This window comes from Schistosoma haematobium, chromosome 2, assembly GCF_000699445.3.
Source record: "Schistosoma haematobium chromosome 2, whole genome shotgun sequence".
In the NCBI taxonomy this organism is placed as follows: domain Eukaryota; kingdom Metazoa; phylum Platyhelminthes; class Trematoda; order Strigeidida; family Schistosomatidae; genus Schistosoma; species Schistosoma haematobium.
The window spans coordinates 20,479,301-20,505,241 of record NC_067197.1 but is presented as its reverse complement, the minus strand read 5'-3'; the positions used below and the strand labels follow the sequence as shown (position 1 = coordinate 20,505,241).

At 36.9% G+C, this 25,941-nt stretch overlaps 1 protein-coding gene across 1 annotated transcript in view; it reads right to left on the bottom strand.

The window, feature by feature from the left end:
- MS3_00006422 (uncharacterized protein) overlaps positions 1-25,941 on the bottom strand; it is a 44,099-nt gene that overhangs the window by 4,062 nt on the left and 14,096 nt on the right. Inside the window, exons 15-24 of the mRNA XM_051214567.1 lie at positions 24,610-25,284; positions 22,870-23,204; positions 21,608-21,818; positions 18,624-20,233; positions 16,512-16,620; positions 13,586-13,698; positions 10,786-11,064; positions 6,726-6,987; positions 5,660-5,777; positions 5,078-5,151 (exon numbers count right to left, since the gene is read on the bottom strand). Of these exons, the coding sequence (XP_051067754.1) occupies positions 5,078-5,151; positions 5,660-5,777; positions 6,726-6,987; positions 10,786-11,064; positions 13,586-13,698; positions 16,512-16,620; positions 18,624-20,233; positions 21,608-21,818; positions 22,870-23,204; positions 24,610-25,284 (3,786 nt within the window). The remainder of the gene's footprint in view (positions 1-5,077; positions 5,152-5,659; positions 5,778-6,725; positions 6,988-10,785; positions 11,065-13,585; positions 13,699-16,511; positions 16,621-18,623; positions 20,234-21,607; positions 21,819-22,869; positions 23,205-24,609; positions 25,285-25,941) is intronic.

The following is a 25,941-nucleotide window of genomic DNA, read 5'->3' as shown; positions in this document are numbered from 1 at the left end:
TACCAGCAATATTTATGTGCCCCCGAATGCCCTGGTACGGCCGAGAGTGGGGAGAGTCCGCTCTCCCTCTCGAAATACTCTCACACGGCCGCGCGTATACAGCCTCTGCCAGGGAAGTCCTACTCATTGCCTTCTCGTGGCGGGGGTGTTGTTTACGAAAATGAGAGGACGAAAAGCGAATGTCCGGCGCTTTAACCGGATCACAAACCAATGGTGCACATGGGCTCCAGTATCCTGCGGGAACAAATGGCGTATGAACCAATCGTTGGTCACCGGCTACCATGGGATTGCATCTCCTTACGATGCTCCACTGCCTTGTGGGTTAGACCTTTAGGTCAAAGGCTCGGGGTGTGGCCCCCTAAGATAACCACCTGCTTCGGTTTGGGCACCCACGCAGTATCACAGCCCACACACAAATGATGAACTCTTTATGTCTATGGAAATTACTTTTCTCGCTTCGAAAAACAATCAATTGATTCGAATTATTATCATTACAATTATTGTCATTATTAATACTATTATTATTATTACTACCATTGTCATTATTATTATTACTATTATTATTATTATTATTTTCCACATTATTCACCCTCTTTTATACTTATACAGCGGCTCGTCTTTGGTGGAAATTCGACTGTATCTAAACGTTCTCGAGTCACTGTCCGGTTGAAAATTGTATGTTACCACCGAATACGAGAACTGAAGCAGTTTTTCTGAAACCACGTGCACCATTCAAACTGGCTGCCTTCAACGTTCGCACATTTATGCAGGTCAGACAACAGATAGGGCTGGCTATGTCTTTGGAAAGTCTTAATATTGATGTTTGTTGTCTATCCGAGACCCATATTTAAGACTCTGGTGAAGTACTACAAATTCGATCTCCATCTGTCGATTCGAAAAGCTTGTTTTCCGTGCGCTTATCCGGGGACCCTGTGGCATCTTCGTCGGGTCTTGCTGGCGTTGGTATCGCACTAAGCGCTAGAGCTGAGGCAGCACTAGTCGATTGGATCCCCATTAACAGTCGGTTATGTGCTGTTAGATTAGAAAGTTCCATCAAAGTGAGAAGAAATAGGCGTGAGAAACGATGTCTTTTCGTCATCTCCGCCTATGCCCCGACAGATTGCAGCCCGGATGCAATCAAGGATGAGTTTTACCACCAGTTATCTGTTCTTCTCCAGAAAGTGCGTTCGACAGATATTGTAGTACTAGCCGGAGACTTGAATGCTCAGGTCGGGCGTCTAGGCACAGAAGAGAGTCGTTTAGGTGGCCGATGGGGACTCGTTGGTCGCAGGACAGATAACGGGGACCGTCTACTGCAACTTTGCACAGACCACAACCTGTTTCTGGTTAGCACCAACTTTCGGCACAGTCATCGCCGATGTGCCACCTGGCGTCCTCCCTCTGCATCTCAAGCCTGGACTCAGATTGATCACATCGCGATCAGCTACCGCTGGCGTGGTTGTGTACAAGACTGCCGCTCCTTTTGGAGTACCTATCTGGACTCTGACCATGCCTTGGTCTGCGCCAATCTTGCCTTACTTTTCAGTGGACAACGAAGTGACCGCCATCAACGGATTGATATTAGCAAGCTGGTTGCAACTTCTGTTGCAAGTAAGTATCGAACCGAGCTAGCCTCTAGGTTAGCTACCACTCCACCGAAAAGTATAGATGAGCATTGGTTGCAATTGCATGACGACATGAAAATGGCGGGAACAGTCAGTTGTGGGTTTGCGAAACGTCCCGCTTTTAAGCACTGGGTTTCTTCTGGTTCCTTACAACTCATTGAAGCCCGTCGGTCTACTCCGGGTGACCGTGAGTTTGACCATAAACGAAGGATGTTACGTAAGGAAATTTGGCAAAGCTTGCGTAAGGACCGAGAAGCCTGGTGGTCGATGCGTGCTAATGAGCTGGAAGCAGCAGCTGCATCTGGTAACTAACGGAAGCTCTTCCAGCTCATCCGAGCCACTGGCAGCAAGAAGTCTGGTGTGAGTGAAACAATCTGCGAGGATGATGGGATGCCAATCACTAACAGCCATCGACGTCTTGGACGATGGGCAGAATTTTTCGAAGGGCAGTTCAACTGGCCTGCTGCTCCGGCAACATCGGTCAGACTGTCCTGCCCTCCATGGCCGGTGACGACTGATCCACCAAACGAGGAGGAAGACCGCAAGGAACTCCAACTCTTGAAGCGTTACAAATCACCTGGCCCAGATGACTTACCTCCGGCTCTTTTTAAAGATGGCGGTGACTTTTTGACTAAGGAATTGACGACGTTGTTTAAAAAGGTTTGGGAACTAGAGAGTGTACCAACGTCATGGAATGAGTCGATAGTTGTCCCTATCTTTAAAAAGGGTTCACGTCGTTCCTGTAACAACTATCGGGGATAAGTCTACTTCCGATTGCGTCCAAGCTATTGGCTTCCGTCATACTTCGTAGGTTGTTCAAAACCCGCGAAAGATTGACTCGCGATAAGCAGGCTGGGTTTCGTTCTGGTCGAGGATGTATTGATCATATATTCACCCTCCGCCAAATGTTAGAACACCGCCATACTTATCAAAGGCCAACAATCGTAGTGTTTCTTGACATCAGGGCTGCCTTCGATTCGTTGGACAGGACTGTTCTCTGGGATTGTCTATTGAAGAAGGGTGTGCCTGAGAAGTTTATTAACATCCTAAAATCCCTATATAAAAACACCTCAGGCAGAGTGAGGGCATACAACCACCTCTCTCCATTGTTCCATTCGAGCAGTGGGGTTAGGCAGGGTTGCCCAATCTCACCATTCCTCTTCAACTTTGCCATCGATGACATTCTGGAAACAGCTCTGATGAATGTAAGTAATGGTGGTGTGGACCTGTTGCCTGGAGAAAGACTTCTCGACTTTGAGTATGCGGACGATATTGTCTTACTGTGCGATAATGCCCGAGGCATGCAATCCGCACTTAATCAGTTGGCAATCAGTGTCCGTAGGTATGGTATGTGCTGCGCACCTTCGAAGTGCAAAGTACTTCTACAAGACTGACAGGATCCCAATCCTGTATTCACCCTGGATGGTGAGCAGATAGAAGTAGTCGAGAAGTTCGTGTATCTGGGTAGCTGCATAAGTGCTGGTGGGGGTGTGAGTGATGAGATCAATGCACGAATAGTGAAAGCCAGAGCGGCTTATGCCAATCTGGGCCATCTTTGGCGACTTCGTGATGTTAGTCTGGCTGTAAAAGGTCGGATCTACAACGCGTCGGTGAGAGCAGTTCTGCTCTATGCTTGTGAAACCTGGCCTCTCCGAGTTGAGGATGTTAGACGACTCTCTGTGTTCGATCACCGCTGTCTCCGAAGGATTGCTGACATTCAGTGGCAACACCATGTCAGTAATGCAGAGGTTCGGCATCGTGTGTTCGGGCACAGAGATGATAATTCAATTGGTGTCACCATCTTGAAACACCGACTTCGGTGGCTTGGACATGTTCCACGAATGTCGTCCCACAGAATTCCGCGTCGTGCATTATTTGCCGACTCTGGGACTGGTTGGAAGAAGCGGAGAGGTGGTCAGTGCATGACATGGTGTCGTGGTATGAAAGAAAGCTGCAAAGGACTGGCTTGTGTTGGTCCTTCACGACTCCCTGGCTGGGGTCCGAGAGATGGTACAACACAGTGGCTAGAGACGTTATCAGATATGGCTCAGAATAGAAGCCAATGGCGATCCTGCTGTAACCTTCTTTTACTTTCTTCATAAAAAGTGGTTGTATCTTCCTTAACTGAAAGATTTCTTCTGACTGTACCTTTCCGTTCCCTCGTTACTACCACACTACCTTACACCAATCTCTTCGTTATTGTTCTCTTTTTCTTTTGCGCTCCTTAGTTTTTTTTTTCTATTTCTCTTCGAATTCTCATTGTTTGTGTGGCGCATATATATTGGCGCTCTCTTGTACCAATATTCATGTGTTCAAATAAATAAATATTTATGTGGTTCATGCTGTCAGCAAATACAAAGGAATCCTTTATTGTATAGGTGGCTAATCGTTGACTCACTGGTTCTAACTTATCTGCCAACCATCGTGCAACTTTGTGATATGGTGAATTGATCATTGACAAAATAGGTCTAAGAGGATAACCTTGTTTATGTATTTTCGGTAATCCATACATGTGGGGCAAACGAGACCCACGAGTTCGTAGATTATTGTAAGTAGAGTTGTCGATCATCTTCTTTTTCAGATCTCTGAGTACTTCGGTTATTCTTTTCTCAATGGAATCAGTTAAGTCTTTGTTACTTTTTTCTAACTTGAATCTCATATGGTCATTCAAGATGTACTTCATCTTAGAGACATAATCTGTTTTGTTCATTAGAACAACACTTGAGCCTTTGTCTGACCGTAATATCATTATATCATCATTTCGTTTAATATTTCGAATCAAACATTTTATGAGCTCATTAACTCTATCTGGATCTTCGCTACATCATGATACACATATATTGATCCTTAATCACACTCTTATGTATAAATATGTCAATATCTGTAATAATCTGAATTTCAAATAATTTAGGTTGTAAGGAGCTGATGAGAACCTAACGAAATAAAATGAATTTATATTATTCTGCACCAATCTTTGTTCTTGCTCTCTTTAAAAGAAAGTATAAAAATGACAGACCATGAGTAGTCAGCAAAGTTATAAACTGCTGGTTTGGTTAGAATAAGGTGTAAACCTAGTGATAAATTTTCAGAGTAACAAAAGTCAACTGTTCGAGACTCTAAATAAATATACCAATCATATGTGTTCCCATTATTCTCGTAGGACATTTCATTTGACTCCTTATTTTCTGTTCAGTTCCTTTTCATTCAATTTAATATGTTCTACATTTATTATTTATTTATTTCGTTATGAAATTTAAAACTTGTAGCCAATGTACTTTTTACAGTGTAATACATCTGACTGTTTGTCAATGCATCAGGTCCATAAATTTGGCTGCAGGGTAAGTTTACAAAGAACTAGTTGATAAGATGAAAACAGACGCATCAATTAAGGAACATTGACTTATTTTGAAAAAGTATCCGGTTTAAAAACTTCATTCAATAATACGACGTACATCATTTTGATTGCATAGACTTTCCAATCTTCTAATAATACTAATGAGCAAATCAGTTGACTTGTCAACATTAACTGTAAAACAAAGAGATAGTAAACTTTTGGTTGGCAACGAATCATGAAAATCTACGACAAATATTCGGTAATGAAAAATGGAACTTAAAATAGGTATTATAGATGAAATGTTCAGTAGAAACAGGGATCAAGGACACACTGCCTTCAGATAAAACTACTTTCTTGTATCTAGTGATTTTCTAAAGAAAAGTTATTAACAACAGGGAAGTAATCGTTGAGATATCAATAATCAATGTACCTCAAAGAGTAAAACTAAACAGCTTAAACACTTCTTTCGTTCATTAATGACTAGGCTTACAAAACAACAGACTGACCATTCTTTTTGTACTAGTGATTTCAGTGTTTATAACTATACATTCAGAATAACAGAAATCAGGTAAATATGTTATTAAAACGTTTACGTGTTCATGACTGATTGGTAGTTTTTCAACTAAATGGGCATCTGAAAATTCAGATACCTTTAACATATCACCACAATGAACACAGATGATAAATCAAATCGGCTTACTTGATAATATTTTTTGACATTTAAAAGAACATTTTCCACATCGATTAACAAGAGACATACATAAATGATCCATTTTCCTTGCATAATAATGCAGCCTTACATGAGCATAATGAAGAGACTGAAATAGATTTGGAAGAAGATAGAACGATACAATCATTTCAAAATGTTAAATCAAAATAATATTAATTTTTTGTACAATGAGACAAGGAAATGTAGAAGAGAAATAAAAAGTACGCTGAATAATCATGAATAAGTAATAAATAAAGATTGAATCTAAATAATCATATATTCAATCAGTTATATTTCTAGGACAATAGTAAAATAAATACGTAGTGCTTGAACACAAATTTAGTATCATGTATCATCCCAGCTCGGAAGCTATTTATGGGTGCACTGAGATTTGATAGCGAAAAATTTCCACACTGAACGGCGTCACAATGATTTAGTAGACACAATCAGAACAGTGAACACCAATATTCGTTTGGTTGTGTGAAAGTTGAATCAACAAAGACTACTTAAGAGAAGAATGACTATCAGTGAAGAATGTTTAGTCAGTAAGTCTACAAGATAAATATTGAAATTATCGCGGAAATAAATAGAAAGCGATGACGGGAAAGCGAAATTCAAGTTACAAGAGCAATTTTTACTGTCTCCGACTTGTATAAAGTGTGAGCCTTCATACAAAGCAACAGAAAACTGAATAAACTATTTTAGATGTCTGTTACAGTTTCCACAGAACTAAAAACCCTTTGTGAAAGGAAACATTGCCACATATTTACATTACTAATGATAATAAAATTATTGGCTTGTTGAATACTTCTCCATAAATCTCGAACATAGTCACTGAAAGACCACTGCTCTAGCTGGTAACTTACAGCTTAAGGACAAGATTTTTACAGAGTAAAATAGATGATTGAAGAGTTAAGCTATTCATGAATACAAAGCATAAGAGATAAACATTTCAACTAGGCGAAATCAAAAACAGACTCGGTCAAAATTAGATACTAAAATGAAAACAGTGAAATGAATTGATGGATTACATTGTCACGATTGACTAATAACTTACCTCTATAAATGTTTTCATATTATCCATTATGCCAGACTGATCAATTAAACCAATGTTATCAGCATGTGAAAGTTTTACTTGATTATCAACCAATGATTGAGAATAAGGCATTGATGATAATGATAATGATCCATGTTGTTCTACATTGTTCAAAACATCTAATAGAGAATCTTCATTGGACAGATTTGAAGTGATCAATTTCTTTAATTCTACAGTTGTACTATGCAATTCAGGCAGCAGTTTGTTCAAGTTATGACATCGACTAATAGTTTTACAAGTATTTGTTAAATAAAAAAAATCTTTTTAGAAAAGGCAGTGAACTAATTAATTAAGAGTTACAATGAATAGCAATTTAAGCTAAGCAGATAAATTTGATCAAAATTTTAAGAGAATGAAACTTTATCTTAATACATTAACTAAAGGAGGTCGCTAGGAATAGTATACAATTTGTGTTGTCAGTAGCTGACAATAAAAGAACGTACTAATCCATTATCGTCCTATTCAAAAAATTCCTACCTGCTCACAAAACCACAATATTTGTAAAATTTTCGATTCTGAGTCAGTCAGTCAGTCAGCTACAACGTAGGACCAGGCACATATATGCATCGGTCCAAGTTGCCATACCTCATTAACACAACAAGAGAGACACCGGATTCATAAAAGTAGTTAATTCAGAGCTGGTAATATATGAAAGAAAGATTGCATATAAAGATATAGTACAGGAAGAAAGAATTAGTTCGTAGAAAGAAAGATATGGAGCGAGTTTAATCTCTCAGTTTAAGGGAAGACAGAGAGTGTATACACCTACGCCATTGTGATCAGTTCTGAGCCATGTCACACAGATTCTCCAACCACTCCTTACGATAGTCACGCGGACCCCAACCAAGTAGTTTGCATCTACCAACATGGCTAAGACCAGGAGTTAGTGACTTCAAGCACTGATGCCACGTTTTGGTTTGGCCACCCCTAACTTTCTTCCAACCATTCCCAAAAATAGTCAGCATTGCGCGTCGTAGTAATCGGTGTTCAGGCATACGCAACACGTGGCCCAACCATCTCAGTAGATGAAGATTCACAACCTCATCAACTGATTTACCATCATTACCTAATACCCTGCGTCTAACCTCACTATTACTTACCCGGTGATCCCAGCAGACGCCAGCAATATTTCTAAGGCATCTGTGGTCAAATACTAGTAGCTTACGAGTGTCTTCTACTCTTAATGGCCATGTTTCGCTGCCGTAAATTAAAACAGAACGGACTGCCGCGCAGTATACTCGTCCTTTTATTGATAGACGGATATCTTGCCTTCGCCAAAGGTGACGTAAGTTGGCAAAAGCCAAACGAGCTTTTCGAATCCGTGCTGAGATTTCGTCCGATACCAACCCATTGGGGCTGATCAGACTTCCAAGATAAGGGAAGTTGTCAACGCGTTCGACTACTTCACTCTCTATCCTTAGTTCAGGTGTTGACGCAGAACAGTCCTGAAGTAACAACTTGCATTTAGAGGGAGAGAAGCGCATTCCAAACATTCTGGCATTGTTGCTTAGTGCTACCAGAAGACTCTGCATTTTGTCAGCGTCTTCATCAAACAGGACTATGTCATCTGCGTATTCTAAGTCGATAAGTGGACCTTCTGGTAGGAGATCAATACCCGAGAATTCAGTCGATGAGAATGTTACTTCCATCAATAGGTCTATGATGAAGTTAAACAAAAATGGAGGAAGTGGACAGCCTTGATGAACACCGCTTGAGGTTGCAAAAGTAGATGACAATTCGCCATAAGCTCTGACTCGACTAGTAGTGTTCGAGTAAAGAGCCTTCACAAGGTTTATGTACTTCTGGGGTACGCCTTTCAATGACAAACACTGCCAACACAATCTCGCGGTCTACCGAGTCAAATGCTGCTTTTAAGTCGAGAAAGACCACCATTATCGGACGCCGATAAGTATGCCTGTATTCTAGAATCTGACGAATGGTGAATATGTGGTCGATGCAGCCACGACCAGGTCTGAAGCCAGCTTGGTTCTCTCGTGTTTGCAGTTCATGAGTCTTAGTTAGGCGTCTTATAATTATCGAGGCTAGTATTTTAGATACTATATTAGTTAAACTAATCCCTCTATGATTGTCACATGATGATTTTGACCCTCTCTTATATATTGCGACGATAAGTGATTGTGACCAGTCAGATGGAATAGCGTCCAACTCCCAGATCTTAGCTAAAATATTAGTCAACCTAATCGCTAAAATTGAACCACCATCCTTAAAGACTTCTGGAGCCAATCCATTTGGACCAGCTGCCCTTCCTCGTTTCAGATTAACTATAGCCTTTTGAACGAGTTTACGAGAATTCATCAGTGTGATAGACCTTGAAGAAATCCACTGGTTCTTTGTAACTCTGTGGTTTAAGTCATTAATAGATGTCACTGCTGTTTCCACAGCTGTTTGTATGTCTTTCCAAGCAACATCTGGGTCAGCCTCGTCTTCAGAACTACCTAATTGTGACCTCAGTTGTTCCTGGAACCTACTTTTGGTTTTCTCGTTACTCAACTAAGTTCTAATGGGTCTTTTTAATGTGGCTTCTTTGCGTCCAGTGAGGTGCAAGCAGATGCGTGCCCGTTTTATGGCGTGGTCGGAGTTCAAGCAGTTACTCCAGAACGAGCGACATAGCATGTATTAATGGTACGAGATTCTAGGGTTCTAGCCAGGGAAGCCTGTTGATCGATATGACATAGGGTGCGTACGTTGAAGGCTCCAATGTGTAGTTTGGAGAGAGGTTTCAGTAGACCTGAGACAGTGTTTTGGGCACTAGAATCGTTGGCTGTGTTGACACTTGTGGGGGAAGCCTAGAAAAGAAGTTTAGAGTTTGAAGTTGATGTAGGAGGAATAATAGGAATTGAAGAGAGAGGTTGATTATGAATACAGTGGTCTTGAGTGCTGCTAGAGGTATGAAGACGGTTATCACTTCCCGGTTACCCACACCGTGGATGGGTTCTTCTGGAGGTGCCTGAAAAGGAAATTGGATTGGAGGTGGTCTTACTGACCTGAGAGCGTGACCTCAGTGCCCAAGGGACAACTGCTTGAGGTCGGTCACACACGACCTTTTTATGGGTAATTTTTGTGTTAGCTCCGTACTTGTTGAGACCTTACCACCGGAGACGGATATCCATGAGATAAGGCGAGGTGTGCATTTTTAGGGTCGACCTATTCTAACCCCACCCCTATTTGTGAGAAGGCAGTATCGCTGTCATGTTGGTTGTCTGAAGGAAAAACCTTACTGCTGTCACACCTCTGCACAGTCAGCAGTACGACTTCGCCTTTGAACCTTGGGTTTGTTGCTTTTAGTCTTACCGCTCTTCAAGTGACCTGTCTGACATGGCAGGACCTTGAGGAACGGTTGTTCCAGCCAGTATAGCTTGATTGGTCCATCACGATAGGCAAGCCCAGCCACCACGTCAAGGTAACAACAACGGTCGGGAAAAGTGCCCATAGCACGAGGCATCGCCAATTCTGAAGAAGTCAATTATCATTTACCAGTGTTACGGTAACAAAAAATAGAAGCATTATGTAGCACGAATGAATTTATTCATGAACGTTCATGAATGCATGAATATATTAGCTATCGCTTTCCCAAAAATTGTTAGTTTATAATTCCTTTACAGTCTTTTGTGATATCAAAGAAATGTGGTTAAACAGAATCGATGAACTTTTGTGTAAGGTGCATTCATTTATCGATTCATTATCAAACAATGAACTCATCATTAAATATTTTATATGGAAAGATTTTTAAGAAAGTCACGCTTATGTAAATTAGATAGTGTATTGTATGTATCAAGTTCAGTTGGAATAATTACAGCAAACATGAGGATATAAAAACATGTTAATGAGTGCACTGAGTTTAATCACAGGATTCGTAGAAGTTGTTGATGGAATAAGAACAACTAGTGTAATCAGGTTTTAATTTAAGAGGTTAATAAATTACTACATTTCCTAACTTTTGGATATCAGCTTACATCCTGAAAATTATTAATATATTGTAACAATTCAGTATAAGACATACTTGCAATCCTCATTGCGAAATGTGGCTGCCAACTCCTCGTTATTTATTGGTGAAACAGGATCGTGAGTATTATCCATTGAAACAGAATCATAAGAAACAGTATAATCTGCTAATTGGTCCAAAAGATTTTCGGTCGAATCATTCCTTGGTGTAGCAGGACAACGTAATAAGGAGGCTGTTATAGAGCTATGGACTCCGTTTGATTGATCTGCATTTACTTGGTCAAATGATTCCAATTGACATTCACAACCTCGACGCTGTTCTGGTTCCGATAATAGCCTAATTTAAATTAATAATTTTTGGAAAATACTAGATTGAAGATAGTTTTCTTACAGCGAACTGAAACATATGATAGTTACATGATGGTTAGACATTCATCACAAAAGTGTTAACTATTACTTCTAATCAACAAATAGATCTTTGACTGACATCAATTTAAGACTAAAACCTATTTAACTGAAGTACACATAGGAAGATCACGAAGTGTTACAATATTATTATATGGTATTTTCCAGTACAAATCAATTTATTAGCTAGAGATTAACATAAATATGGAGCTTAGAAAAGTTCACACAGAGTAAAGAACAACAAGTTATCACTTCATTTAAAATATTTCTCATTTTTAGGCAGGATATATAGTTGACTTATGGCAAAATTCGATTACAGTCAGACTATAGAACTACGAAGCCAAGAGAAAACTAACATTACTCGACTACGAAACGCTACATCATGTGGGAATGTGAATTCCCGGAAAAGTGATATTTTGTTGGTATATGATCGTTTAAAAATCGTAAATAAGTAACTAACATTTAATTAATGAGGATGCAAAAAATTAACCGCAAAAATAACTATGAAATCAAATATACATATAATAAGGATAATTAAGACTGGCTGTTGTTTCTTATTCAATAAAACACTTTCTACTGAACAATGAAGAAATTGCTTAGTGCTTTCGTAAGCCAATAAATAAGATATATCAAGAATACATTTCAACAATAAAACTCCTATTTAAGATATTTAACATTTAAAAGACATCTATAGTGTCTGAATATGGTTCAATTATGCATTGAAGTAGATACAGTGGACATTATACCGCAGAAAGTTGGCAATAGAGCACGAAAACAATTCAACTACAGCTTTTACTCTGAAGTATTAATGATGTACTAAGTGGTAATTCTTATTCCAATGATCAATTAATTAGACAATGGGTTGAAATGTCGTAATTTGTATTCTCCAAGGGTAGTGCTACAGCCACCTTAACAATATCATTTAGATAGACAAACTGAAATAATTTTGGATGGCTGTACGAGAGTAGCAATAAAATAAAAAGTTGAAATATTGATAGTGTAGGGGTATGCTACTTATGTCGTCAGACACAAGTAGTATGTAACACGAGTCCAAAGTTGATCAACCGGCAGCGGAAGGTTAAGAATATAGAATCGAAGAGAACGGGAACAGAAGGTAATTGCAATAGCAATGAAGGAACGATGAAGATTGACGATGAAATTCACGGTGAGACAGGATAGTTGTATGTAACATAGGCGCAACAGGTGACAATGAATCTGAGACTAAAGTACCTTAAGACATCATTAGCAAATAATTTTGAGAGTTCTTGCTTCTATGTACTGAAATTCAACAACATATTCAAAATCCGTATGCTCCAACATTTATCCGACCCTCATTGGTTTATATATCTTACTATTTTATTTTGTTGTTTTTCACCATTAACCACGAACTATCTATACGGACGAATTGTTAAGAAATATTCACTTTCACATACAAAAAACTATTCTCAGTTTAGGGGTTGTGGAGATTGTTGACTTTTTGATTGAGATCATGATCCGATTGATGTTAGACCACCATTCGAAACCTGGAAGCACTGGACGACCTTTTCGTTCTATTGTGGGACTCCTCAGCAGTGCGCATCCACGATCCCGCTTGCAGGATTCGAACCAAGGGCCTTCAGTCTCGCGCGCAAACGCTTGACCTACTGGACCACTGAGTCGGTGTCCAATGGTGTTAATGTCTAACACTAACCAATCCACGAAATTGCGCGACAATCTTCTATTGTACTGAGGTAGACACCTGTTTATACCCGAAACGGATTAGCTCTACTGGTCACGGCTTCTCACCGGAACTCCGAGAATTTTCTCACGAACCTAGTCACTAGTGAGTACATGGTAATTATCAGTATAGGGGTTGTGGAGATTGTTAAGTTTTTGATTGAGATCAGTGGAGCTAATCCGTGTCGGGTAGAAACAGGTGTCTAACTCAGTACAATGGAAGATGGTCGCGCAATTTCGTGGATTGGTTGAGATTAGACATTAACACCGTTAAATGCCAGGTCAGTGGTCCAGTAGGTTAAGCGTTCGTGCGCGAGACCGAAGGCCTTGGGTTCGAATTCCGCGAGTGGGGTCTTGGATGCGCACTGCTGAGTCCTACAATAGGACGAAACGGCCGTCCAGTGCTTCCAGGTTTCCAATGGTGGTTTAACATCAATCGGTTCATGTTCTCAATAAAAAAAACTATTCTGTAAATCACAAAACTTATTCCTCATGTTTTGAAAGTTTGCTATGAACCTTGAAATGGTGCAGTCTGGATACAGTCAGATGATTAATAAACTAATGAAATGAGCAAATCATGTGTTCAGTATCTATTTTATGACGTTTTCTTGTGACTTTACAATGAGATATTAACCAGTATGCAAAACCCAGCCTGTTTGTGAAATAATATTTAACGCCATGTAATGCATGACCATATATAAACAGAAAATACTAAAAAATAACAGTGAAATGCCTACCGAGCCGATGAATCATTAATTTGGACACTTGCAGCATTCACCTTAGATAAGCAGGCTTTCAAACGTGCAACATCATTTTCTAAATCTCTGATTCTTTGATTCTTTCGAAGGACCTCAAATATAAATTAGTTGGATAATATGTTGTAGTCATATGTGAGTTTTAAAATAAAGAATAGACATGGTTAGAACATCATTACGACTAATTTGTGTACATAGCCTATATATATATAACGTGGATCGGCTTGATCCCTTCTAGACGTTTCTAGGAAATAATACAATAATTAAGCGGTTAACTCAATAAATATGATCATAGTGTAGAAAAATGTCTATCAATTCGTTTAAAATAGATCAGTTAGTCGACACCATGAGCATCGACTGCTTGTTAACAAGATTCAGGATATGACATCTAAAATAATTAACATACTTCCTATCTTAATGAACATTTTGTGATTTTAAAATTTACTTACATCTTTATGGATGTATTTCGACAACAGGTTTATGGTGAAACGGACACCCTGAAGCCTAGAATTTCTGGATAACCATATTTGATTATATGATCAAGTAGAAGTACGCCTGAAGCAGTATACTTCTGGGTTATCGAAAATTTGGTCCACATTACTTTATCAAGACCTTTAATTTTAACAATATGTTATGATTAAACCTAAACTGATTTCTAAGGAATTCAGTATAAAAGTTCGCGTTGTATTTACCTTTGAGTTGATATCGCATTTTATTTCCCCATCTTTTCTAAAGTATGTGTCATTAAATGTTTCATTTTTTAATCCAAACACGAATTATCTAATATAACCTGCTTGAAATACACTGGGATTTATTGTCTTGTAACATGCTGAATGGCCTTTACGGCGGATTGAATGCACAGTAAGACTAGTGCAAGCTAACTATATTACTTATGAATAGTTGATATTGAATTAGACAATTTTCTTGCTTAAAAATACTTAACGAAAACATCCTGACACTATCCGACATTGTGTGAGTTTATTCAAGAGACACTAATTAATAAAAATATTAGTAATAATAATGATAATAACAATGATAATAATATTATTATTAACTTTCTTATGAATTCACTTAAATATAGACAGGAAATAAGTTGAGTGGTTTCAGCCTACACTATCTCCCAGTGGCATATTATGTACAGTGGCAGGTAACTTCAACTTGAAAGGACAGTGAGGGATATTAAGATGTGTGTTTATTTATAACAGTATTAAACAAAACACCACTAACCTCATTGACAGGAAATCGGAATTACGCTTTCACATATCAAGTTTTTGACATCTATTGGACCACTTAAAACAAAACAAAACTTCCAACTGAGTTACCACATACTCCCAACCGTTGCTGCTACCTTGACGTGGTGGCTGGGCTTGCCTATCGTGATGGACCAATCAAGCTATACTGGCTGGAACAACCGTTCCTCAAGGTCCTGCCATGTCAGACAGGTCACTTGAAGAGCGGTAAGACTAAAAGCAACAAACCCAAGGTTCAAAGGCGAAGTCGTACTGCTGACTGTGCAGAGGTGTGACAGCAGTAAGGTTTTTCCTTCAGACAACCAACATGACAGCGATACTGCCTTCTCACAAATAGGGGTGGGGTTAGAATAGGTCGACCCTAAAAATGCACACCTCGCCTTATCTCATGGATATCCGTCTCCGGTGGTAAGGTCTCAACAAGTACGGAGCTAACACAAAAATTACCCATAAAAAGGTCGTGTGTGACCGACCTCAAGCAGTTGTCCCTTGGGCACTGAGGTCACGCTCTCAGGTCAGTAAGACCACCTCCAATCCAATTTCCTTTTCAGGCACCTCCAGAAGAACCCATCCACGGTGTGGGTAACCGGGAAGTGATAACCGTCTTCATACTTCTAACAACACTCAAGATAACTGACTGAGTAACACAAACTAATAATTCTGATCTCTATTGATTTTAGTGGAGCAGTTTAAGTAACTGAATAGTACAGTCGGATATATCCATTATTACATGTGAATGTCAAATAATGATAAACGTATCATACAGCTCCATAATTCACGTGTTAGGAACCTTGCTGTTGGTCAAGCGAATAATAAGTGACGTTGATGAAACATAAATTCCCTGGAGTCCTCATATTCTTCAGTAAAATGATAAACTCAAGCTGATATGAAAAAACTCAAGTTTTAGATTGTATAAAATTCGCATCTGGTTCCAGGGTAACTTTACTAATCGGTTTCATAACCCAAGCCTTTATATGAATAAACTAGATCGAGTAAATGAACATACCTAAGCACAACACTAGTAAGCTCAAAGTTTCAGTCAGTTAGTAAGTCACAGTTAACAAAAAGCCTGAAAACGCGTCCAATACTTCAAGATGCCATATCGAGTCAGTACGATGAGATGAAATCAACACGATGAATAGCAAGAGTCGAAATGATAGTAGCATCAATGATAGTGAGAAAGAGTAAACACAGGGGAATACTTTTCGAGTAGAAAGAATGAATTCGAGGAATAAAAAGTACGAAATAATATTGGGACTAAATATCTAGGAGATAAAGCTTGAATGCATCTGCTGCACTGTGAAAGATTCTTAATCATGACGTATATCAGTCTGGGATCTTGGAAAGTAGACAATCCAAAACATGCTAACGCAGTTACTCAAAGTTTCATGAAACCCAGTTTTCACCAAACAGAATTATACTTCTGTATATTCTATGTTGATGAACTCATAGTTTAAGGTAGACCTTTTACCCCTCCATTATGCATAAGACGTCAGAAAAACATGAGGACAGTTTCCAGGCATTCAGCTTAATTGTAGTTATCAGTATGTTTACAAGGAAATAAAGCAACGCCTGTTGAAGATCAACTAAAGTATATCTGTACAAAATTTTTAAAACAACACGAGAGATTTGATACACAGATACATATATAAACATACTTTTTGACGTAAATCCTTAAGTTCTTCAAGAACATCTCCTGCTCGTTCTTTATCTTGTTGTATGACACCACGAAGCCTTTCTATTTCTTTTAAGGCAGTTCCGAATTTTCTACAAAGACAAAGACAATCAATGTAGCCTGTAACAATGTTTCAGTATGTTTATTAAGCATGGTTTCAACCATTTTTGTGACATTTCAGATGAAATAACAAATATTTTAAGAAACTCATAAATGTAAAGATAGAAAACGATCGGCAAGATTTAAATATCAAAATCAAGCGACTACTCAACAAACAATGTTAGCAAGTGAGGACACTACAGTACAAATACGGGACAATAAACAGTTTATCTTAATTACGTATTCAAAAATAAAGCATATTTGCCAAAAATTCTATAATTCTGGAGAATACCAAACTAAGACGTAACAGCTTTTTGTAACATCCTAGTTCATAATAATAACCGATCTAAAATTAAAAAAACCCATAAATTCAACAATCTCTAGAGCTCCCTATATTGATAGAGAAGAAAATGTAAGACAACGAAGAAACTAGCAGAGAAATTTTGTAAATCAGAACGACCACTTAAGGACAAAGAAGGAAATCCAACAACTGAGATTCAAAAACAGAGGAATAGGTGATCAGAACGCTTTGAGGAACTCTTGAATAGGCCAGCTCCATTGAATCCACCAAGCATCGAAGCAGCAGACACATTCCTGTGGATGTCAGCCCACCAACGATTGAAGAAATCAGGATGTCCATAAGACAATCAGGAGTGGGAAAGCAACACGATGTGAAAACATACCAGCTGAAGCACTGAAGTCGCATATAGAAATAACTGCATATATGCCCCACGTTCTATTCACGAAGATTTGGAAGGAGGAACTATTGTGACTTTAAGTCCGGCTAGTTATCACGTAATTTATTCGCCAATCAAAATACGACTTATTCACTCTTGTACTGTACTGAACCAATGACGTTCGACCAGTCTGATCAGCCGAGCGTCCTTATTGGTCCTTTGCTCGCCTAGCCCTTCCAGTTGAGTCCAGAAGACCAATAGCAGCTTCCAGTATGCGAATCCTTTATTTCAGACATACTTGGTTTATATACCAGCCAAACAGACCGCATCGCACCATAAAATAGGAAATAACATTTATACAAAATAAGGCCAGAAAGTGGCTGAGAACGTGGGAGACTGTAATCAATAAACTGAACATAACTTAAGAACAGTAAATTGTACAATAATAATCTATAGGTCAAAATGAAGCACGTAATAAGATGAATATAAATATACACAAACTAGTTACTGAATAGTTATACAATAAGAATATACAGATAATATTAGTCCACTAATAGTTCACAGAAGTTACTCGTGATTTACCTTCGCTAGTATATAACAGGAACAAGTGCCACTGACAGATGGGAAAGGATACCTCAGCAAGATACCAAAGCAAGGAGATCTGAGTAAGTGTGAGGACTACAGAGGTATCACACTGATATGGGTACCAGGAAAAGTTTTCAACAGAATGTTGTTTAACCGGATGAAAGATTCAGTCGACACCCAACTTCAAGATCAATAGGACGGATTCCGTAAGCATTGTGTGCATAGACGTGCACAGACGAAATCGCGACACTACGGATCATTGTTGGGAAATGAATTGAATAGAATTTGTCACTATACATCATCAGCTTTCTTGACTATGAGGCGTTTGGCAGAGTGGATAGGAGAACTTTATGGAACCTTCTTCGACACTAGGAAGTGAATAGCTGAGATAACCGCCAACGTAATACGCTGAAACGTCGTGCATAGAGGGCAGCTGACAGATACATTCCAGGTGAGAACCAGTGTCGGACAAGGCTGCTTAATCTCCGTGAGTAGAGTAAGTAAGTATGTAATCTATATGCCGATACATCATAAACATATAAATAGCAATCACATGTTAAATGATCTACCAACATAAAATGTATAAAATGAAATATACTATATTAGTCGCTTACATCTGGTACATTTCAAGTACTGGTTTTGATTGATAAAGTACTTTTTGTATTATTATTTAGTTATTAGTTGATGATAAGACAATTACAAATGAACGTTTAGATTAACAATAGATAACTTACTGTGTACGACTAATCAGCTGCTTTTTTATTTCGAATGCTGCACATTTTAATTCATTATATTTACGAATACTTGGTGTAGGTTTACCAACATCATTGATTTGAATATTATTCTGAGGCTCGACATTTACTTCATCAGATCCAGTTTCTTTAGTAAAACAATTTTTCAGTTTAATATCCTCTTCCCCGACAACGTCATCACTTATCAACGAAGAAGTATCAGGTATGTTTATAAACGATGTTTGTTCAATAACCCATTTCGCATTTTCTCTTTCTGTTTGTGTTGAATGTGTTTCACATTTCTTACTCGTAGCTTCATTCGATCCCAAAGACTTTTTGTATACATTAAAATGTGTACATAACTCTTCAATATCGTGTTTTAAGCAGACTGATTGTTTCATCAATGTACTTTCGACTAATTTCTTAATAAAATCATATTCTTGTTCGTATTCAGTAACTTTTGATTGAGTTTTAGAAAGATCTTCTTCAGCTGACTTAATTTGCGTAACAATTGATTCGTAATCTTCAATTGGTACATGTGACTTAATAGTATCAGCTAATTCTGTTTCTAAACTTTCAACTCGACTTTTAGATATTTTTAGTTTATCATTAAGTTCATTTATAGTAGTTTCAAGATTTTCATATTTCCGAACTGTATCACATAGTGATTGTTGAATGACTAAATAGTTTTGTTCTAGATTTTCAAAGTTACATTGTTTCTCATTGAAAATACCAATAAACCAACCAATATAATCAGATAATGTACATAAATCTTCATTTTGAGGTGCTAATTCTTTGATCATATTTATAGCATTAATTTTATCTGCTTTTAATTGATCAATAGTTGATTTATAATTTGAGAAATCATTCTTGATTATTTTAATACATTCATCAAGTGTTTCTGGAATTGGATAATTAACTGAATGAAGTATTGCTTGAAGCTCAGTAGTGAGAGAATTCGAATATTTTTTTTGATCATTTAATTTTATTGTTACATTATCAACTAGTACTTTCAAGGCAACAGATTCATTGAAAAGTAATAAAGGAGCTAAATTATCGCATGCATATTGAACATCAATTTTATATTCATTAATTTTTTCTAGTACTTGATGAAGTTCTTCTTTAAGTGAATCCATTTCATTTTCTAAAGATTGATAATCGTATAATGATACTGATTCACTTAGATATTTTTCCAGTTTAGTGATTGAATCTCGAGATTCAAGAAGCTCTGATGTGACAGTCTTAACCAGATCAATAACATTTGCAGATTCACTTTCAGAGTTAACTACAGTTTGAAGACGTTTGATAATTGTATAAATAATTGCAGCACTACTAGACAGTTCAGCGTTTCCGATGTCAACATTTTCATTATTTGAAGGTGCTGAAAGCACATTACGCAGACGACTGTATTGTTCCCTTAATTCATAATTTTTTTGTTGACATTGTGCTAATACTTTTGAAAGCTCTTCGGTTCGTGGATTTTCAAACACAACATACGGAGCCATTGAAATAGAGCTATCAGGTTCAGTATGAAGAATTTCGCGAGAACTATGGTCACTTTGATTTAGTACTTCAGAAACCTTCATTTTATCACGTAAATCTGTAATGACCTTCTGGAAAAATTAAGGAACACCAATAATTACGTCGCATAAGTAGGTTTCCATAAAAAAATATAAAACATACAAGTCATACAAGGAAACTGAGAGCATGTAAGCATTTCAAAGTGGAGTAAACATACGTCAAAACACTACAAAATACTGGTGCAAATGAGCACCAAAATAAACCACGATCGATTCTTTCAATCAAATGAGTTGCGCATAATTTTATGAAAAATGTGAAAGAAAACTACAGCGGCACTGCTAATAGCTTCTGTTCTGAGCCATGCCTGATAACACCTCAAGTCACTGAGCTTCAACGTCTCTCGAACCTCATCCAAGGTCGTGATAGACTAACAGATTTCTTTCATACAACGGCACCACGAACCACCTCTCCGTTTCTTCTAACTAGTCCCAGGGTCAAAAAATAATGCACGATGGTATTTAAAAATTATGACTTTAATGGAGTTATAGTCACGAAGAGTGAGTGGGGACACGGGATTCTGTCAGTCTTGTAAAGTTACTTAGTATTTAGAAGGTCAGAAGAACATGGAATATCTGCAGACACTGACTCCCAACTGATTAAGTGTAATTGGTATAACTTTAGTATCATCTCACAGTAGGATAATATCATCCACATATTCAAGATCGAAGTCTTTCTCCAAGAAATGTATCCACACCACCAACTTCCATCAGAACTGTTTACAGAATGTTGTCAGAAAACTGAATCATGATTTAAATCTACTGTATGGAGGCCAATGATATTATACGGCCACCTAATGCTCATTAAATGATATTATAAAACAAAGGAAATTACCTGAGCTTGATTGTCAGATTAATAATAAATCACACCTCTACAAAAACTTGTAAAACGATAAATCATTCCGAAATTCCAATGATGTCTTGATTATTCATCTTATCAAATCATTGTAATACGAAGAGACGACAATTTAATATCAGTAGCCATATATCTTAAGCATGTACGACTAAGAGCAGTGGGTCAACTAATTAGGCAAAACTTCAAGTTAAATACACTTAAATCATTTATCTTATCTCTATAACATGATAGTTATCCTGCCATACAAAGTGTTGTTTTGTTATCTCTTTTCCAGAATACCATTATTTGTTACATTCTGTTCGTAGATGCTATCAAAATAACAGATAACCATTCCATTACAGTATAAATGATAGTTATTTTAACTACTGCGTAATTAAATCTATCTGTCAGAAAAACAGTATAAGTATGAATGGAAAATACATTCTAGTTTTTCGTATCTCAGTTACAAGTAACTAATTAACTCAAGTTTAAGGGATACATACATTACGTGAAAATCAAGAAAAAAACAGGATAAAAACACAAGATGCAAAGAGGCATTGTTTTTTTAAACACACCTTTAGAGTGGTATTCTCCGCTTCCAAAGCAATAATCTTATTATTTAAGTCTCTTGCTTCACACAGTGACTTATCATCATTATTAGGGATATTCATCAACTGGATGGAAGATTCTTTAAGAGACCCATTCGTATCAATGTAGGATTGGTTGAGTGACTGTTCGCTGAGTATCTTAAGATTTTTCATATCATGTAACTTCGTTGAAATGCCCCTTTAGAGTTAATGAATCAATAAATACAAAAATTATTTTCTGTACAACATAAAGCCAAATGATGAAATTATCTATTCCATTCCAGTCAAATAAGAAAGGTGTAGTAATAATGGTTAAAAATCGATATAATAAAAATTGCAATTAGAACTAGTTCTGTAAAACTAAACTACAAAACTAGTGATATTTTTAACGTAAAAGGCAAGTTTACACAAGTTGTATGGTGACAAAAATTTTCATCATCGCTAAATGAGTTATTCTAAGAGCTCGGAAATGAAGGTTTGATCTTGTGGGTGCAACCTTAACGTAGTTTGGTCGGGGTTACCTATAGCAATGGCCTAATCAAGCTATGTCGACTTGACGAACTGTTCTTTTAGGCCCTGACATGTGAGGCAGGTCGGTTGAGAAACGGTAAAACTGAAAACAGCTAACTCATGGTCCGAAATTGAAGTCGTACTGCTGATTGAGTCAGTCAGTCAGTCAGCAATCGTGTTCCCTTCAGGCAACCAGCAGCTGCAGAAATTCTACCTACTTCAATGGGAGGGGTTAGAAAAAGTCGGCCCAAAAATGTCACACCTCACCTTATCCCACTTCCGTTTCCACTAACACGGAGCTGACGCGCTGTAAACTTCTTACAGCAAGTCTGTGTGTGGCCGGATTCAAGCAACTGTACCTTGGGCTGTGTGGTCACGCTCCCAAGTCTCTATGGGCAGTACTAATCCAGTTTTCGTTTCAGGTCTCTCAAAGAAGAAGTACCCTTCCACAATGTATTTTTCGCGAAAGAACTAAAAATCAGGTTCCAATACAATTACATGAGAGGTATTACAAACTCAAATCTGTTCAAAAAAATTCATATTATTTGCAGTATACCAGCGTGAGCATAATAAAAATACTAATTACAAATAATGTAAAAAACCTATTACTTATCGACAAAAAAGAATTTATTCTGAAATCTCGATAACAATAGAGATTGCATTATCTATCCCTTTCGATTAACATTAAAAGTCAGTCAGTTCTGAAACAAAAAAAAAACGGAAAAAGGTAAATTACTTACATTGGATGACGCCATGCTGATCCATACAATTGGCTTAAACTAGCCTCTTCATTCTGACTCAGAAAACCTATTGGATCGAACAGAGGTAACTGACCACCATCGAAGCGAGCACTGCGATCAGCTGATTTTAAGATAATTTTATCAGCTTCCTTTGCATCAAGATCTACTGAGTCACCATCATCATCGGCTACTGAATCGTTAGGCCGATTTACATGAGCGTGAAATGAATCCATTTGACTAGTAAGTAGAACTGATAAATGTTTTTTTACATCTAAATCCCAAAATTCAGAACCAATATCTGAGCATTCTTCAATGGCATCACGTAGTCTTGACATCTAGGCGATAATATTTTTAAAAAGGTTGGTATTGGCAAATGAATTTAGAAAAATAGAAAAGTGTAAAACACGATTATACTACTAACTGCACCAATAATTACTGAAGTGAAATTACTAATTATAGGCTGTTTAATGCGTTATTATTAAGGAAGCTCGAAGGACTATTTAGCAGCATGCCACCAAATTATTCATTCTGTTTTAAAAGTGACAGCGAATCAAATTCATAAAATTTTCAGCAACCTAATAAATTCGAACCATTTTTAAATCAAATAAAAAATTTCCGAAGTAAAGATATTCTCAAACAGACTATCAAATGTTGTTTTTCTCGGATACAATTTTAAACCAAATAATTAATTATAGAATGAATAATGACAAAAATATGAATACATGTTGACAAAGATTTCTGGGTAAACAGTATAACTACAATCAAGAATTGTCTTCCAGATATATGATATCATTGGAATCTGATCCGATGACAATGTTATCCTATGAAAAAATCTCAAGTGAAATAAATAATTATTGAATATGAAAATAGAAATTTTAGTTATTGTAATGATATGATCCTAACTGAGTTTTTATATTAGAATGCTAAAATTCATTTAGGGATATGACTAACAAAAAAAAAGACTTCTGATTTTATGCAAAACAATTACGGTTAGTTTACAGGATAAAAGCAATATTATTACAACATAATTATTGAAGTAAGTATGCCTTTTTTTAATGATGTTTATTGAAACGATATGTAGTATCATAGAAGATCAGCTAATTAAAGTCATCTAAATTAATAGAAACATTTTGATATATTGTATTGTACTTATTGTATAACATTTGAAAAATATAGTTTAGTGTGAAATCTATCTTATTTGGAAGAAAAGAAAAATGCAGAACGTATTTACTTGATGATTATTTACATTTACATTCTTACGGATATTTTAAACTGTAAATTTCCTAAGAGGTTTGGAAACTTTAGGCACTGAATTAATCTACTTTAAATTGAATAAACCCTTGGTTTTGGATAGAACGTTTATAAAATTATTTTTATATTGTATAAGAAATTGTATTATTTTTCATTCCAATGATCTGAACATAAAATCAATACTAGGAAATGATATTTATCATGAACTAGGATAAGTAACATCTCTTAATAGTGAATTCATCAGTCAGTCAGTCAGCTACAACGTAGGACCAGGCACATATATGCATCGGTCCAGGTTGCCATACCTCATTAGCACAGCAAGATGAACACCGGATTCATAGGAGTGGTTAGGTCAAAGGTGGTAATATATAGCAGAAAGATTGCATATAAGGGTACAGTACAGGAAGAAAGAATTAGTTAGAGTGAACTCATATATATACTTAATCAACTCGTTATTATATCAAAGCAAACTGATAAATAACTGCTTACTGCAATTAACAAGCGTTCAAATATGTCTTTATGCTCCCATTCAACCATAGTTAAATCTCCAGCATTTATTGGTTTCCTTGTCAATCTATTAAAAGTGACATCATGGATGTCCTCTGTGAAACTGTGAAATAATATTTCTGATTTTTTAACATTCTGTCCAGAAGTTTTGAAATCTTCACACATAGATGATGATTCAACAAAATTCTTCACTTGATTCTTAAGCTGTGATGCACCGAACAATTTTCTGCGTAAACTTATATTCTTTATTGCAGCTTTGTTCATAGCTTGATTTCTAGAAAGAGGTTTCGTAATATCGAGATAACTATGTTCTGTACTAGCACACTTTAAGTTAGTACTAACAGGAGATTTCGGACAACCAAAGCGTAATTCAGCAACAGTTTCATTCAATTCGGTCGATACAATAGATTCTGAAGTCGGATGATCATAAATACTTGACGCTACAGGATTATTGATGCTACTGCTCATATTTTCAAACAAAGTATTAAATCCACCATACGTAGCATTTGTTCGAGATACGCTCAATGGAATGATATTGGAAGATGGACGATCCAATCCACCAGAAGCTGAAATAGCCTTACGTAATGGAGAAACTTCGTGAGAGTGTTCGATATCCACAGCTGCTAAACTACGATTGATCATCTCTACAACTGAATGCTACATGTAATGGAATAACAAGAAGAAAAGGGAGAAATATAAAAATGAAATTAATGGCCCATCTACGAGTGTAAATAAAACAAAGAAAACAATTACTATAGATCACTCGACAACATCAATGTAGATAAAAACTTACGTCACGAAAGAGGTAGAATTATTCTTTCATCAGAATTTAAAGCTGTTTGAAAAATCAAGTTGTTTTGCTTACCAGGTAAGATATGACAGATTTTCTGAGTACAATACATTTTACATCACTCTGCATTCAATGCTCGAACCATGTTACAGCAATATCTTTCCTATCTTTTTACTTAATAAGTATGTACTCTTCACCGTAGCTTTAATAAATAATCAACTTTTATGATAAATGAACAGAAACAAAATTGGTGATGAATATATAAATCTAAATTATATAATCCAAATAATTGTACAATATATTTCTGTAAGGCTAACTGACAACTATAAAGCCAAGTGAATCAAGCCTTCAAACCGAAGTTTCGAATCATGACTTCACAATAAAATAAATGTGACACAAGTCTGTTGGGTAGCTAAAATAGACTAAAAGTGAGTGAGTCATATGATAGTAATATGCAAAAATAAATACAAAACGAGAATACTAAGGAGTAGGATTATAGACCTATCTATTGATGTCATACATTA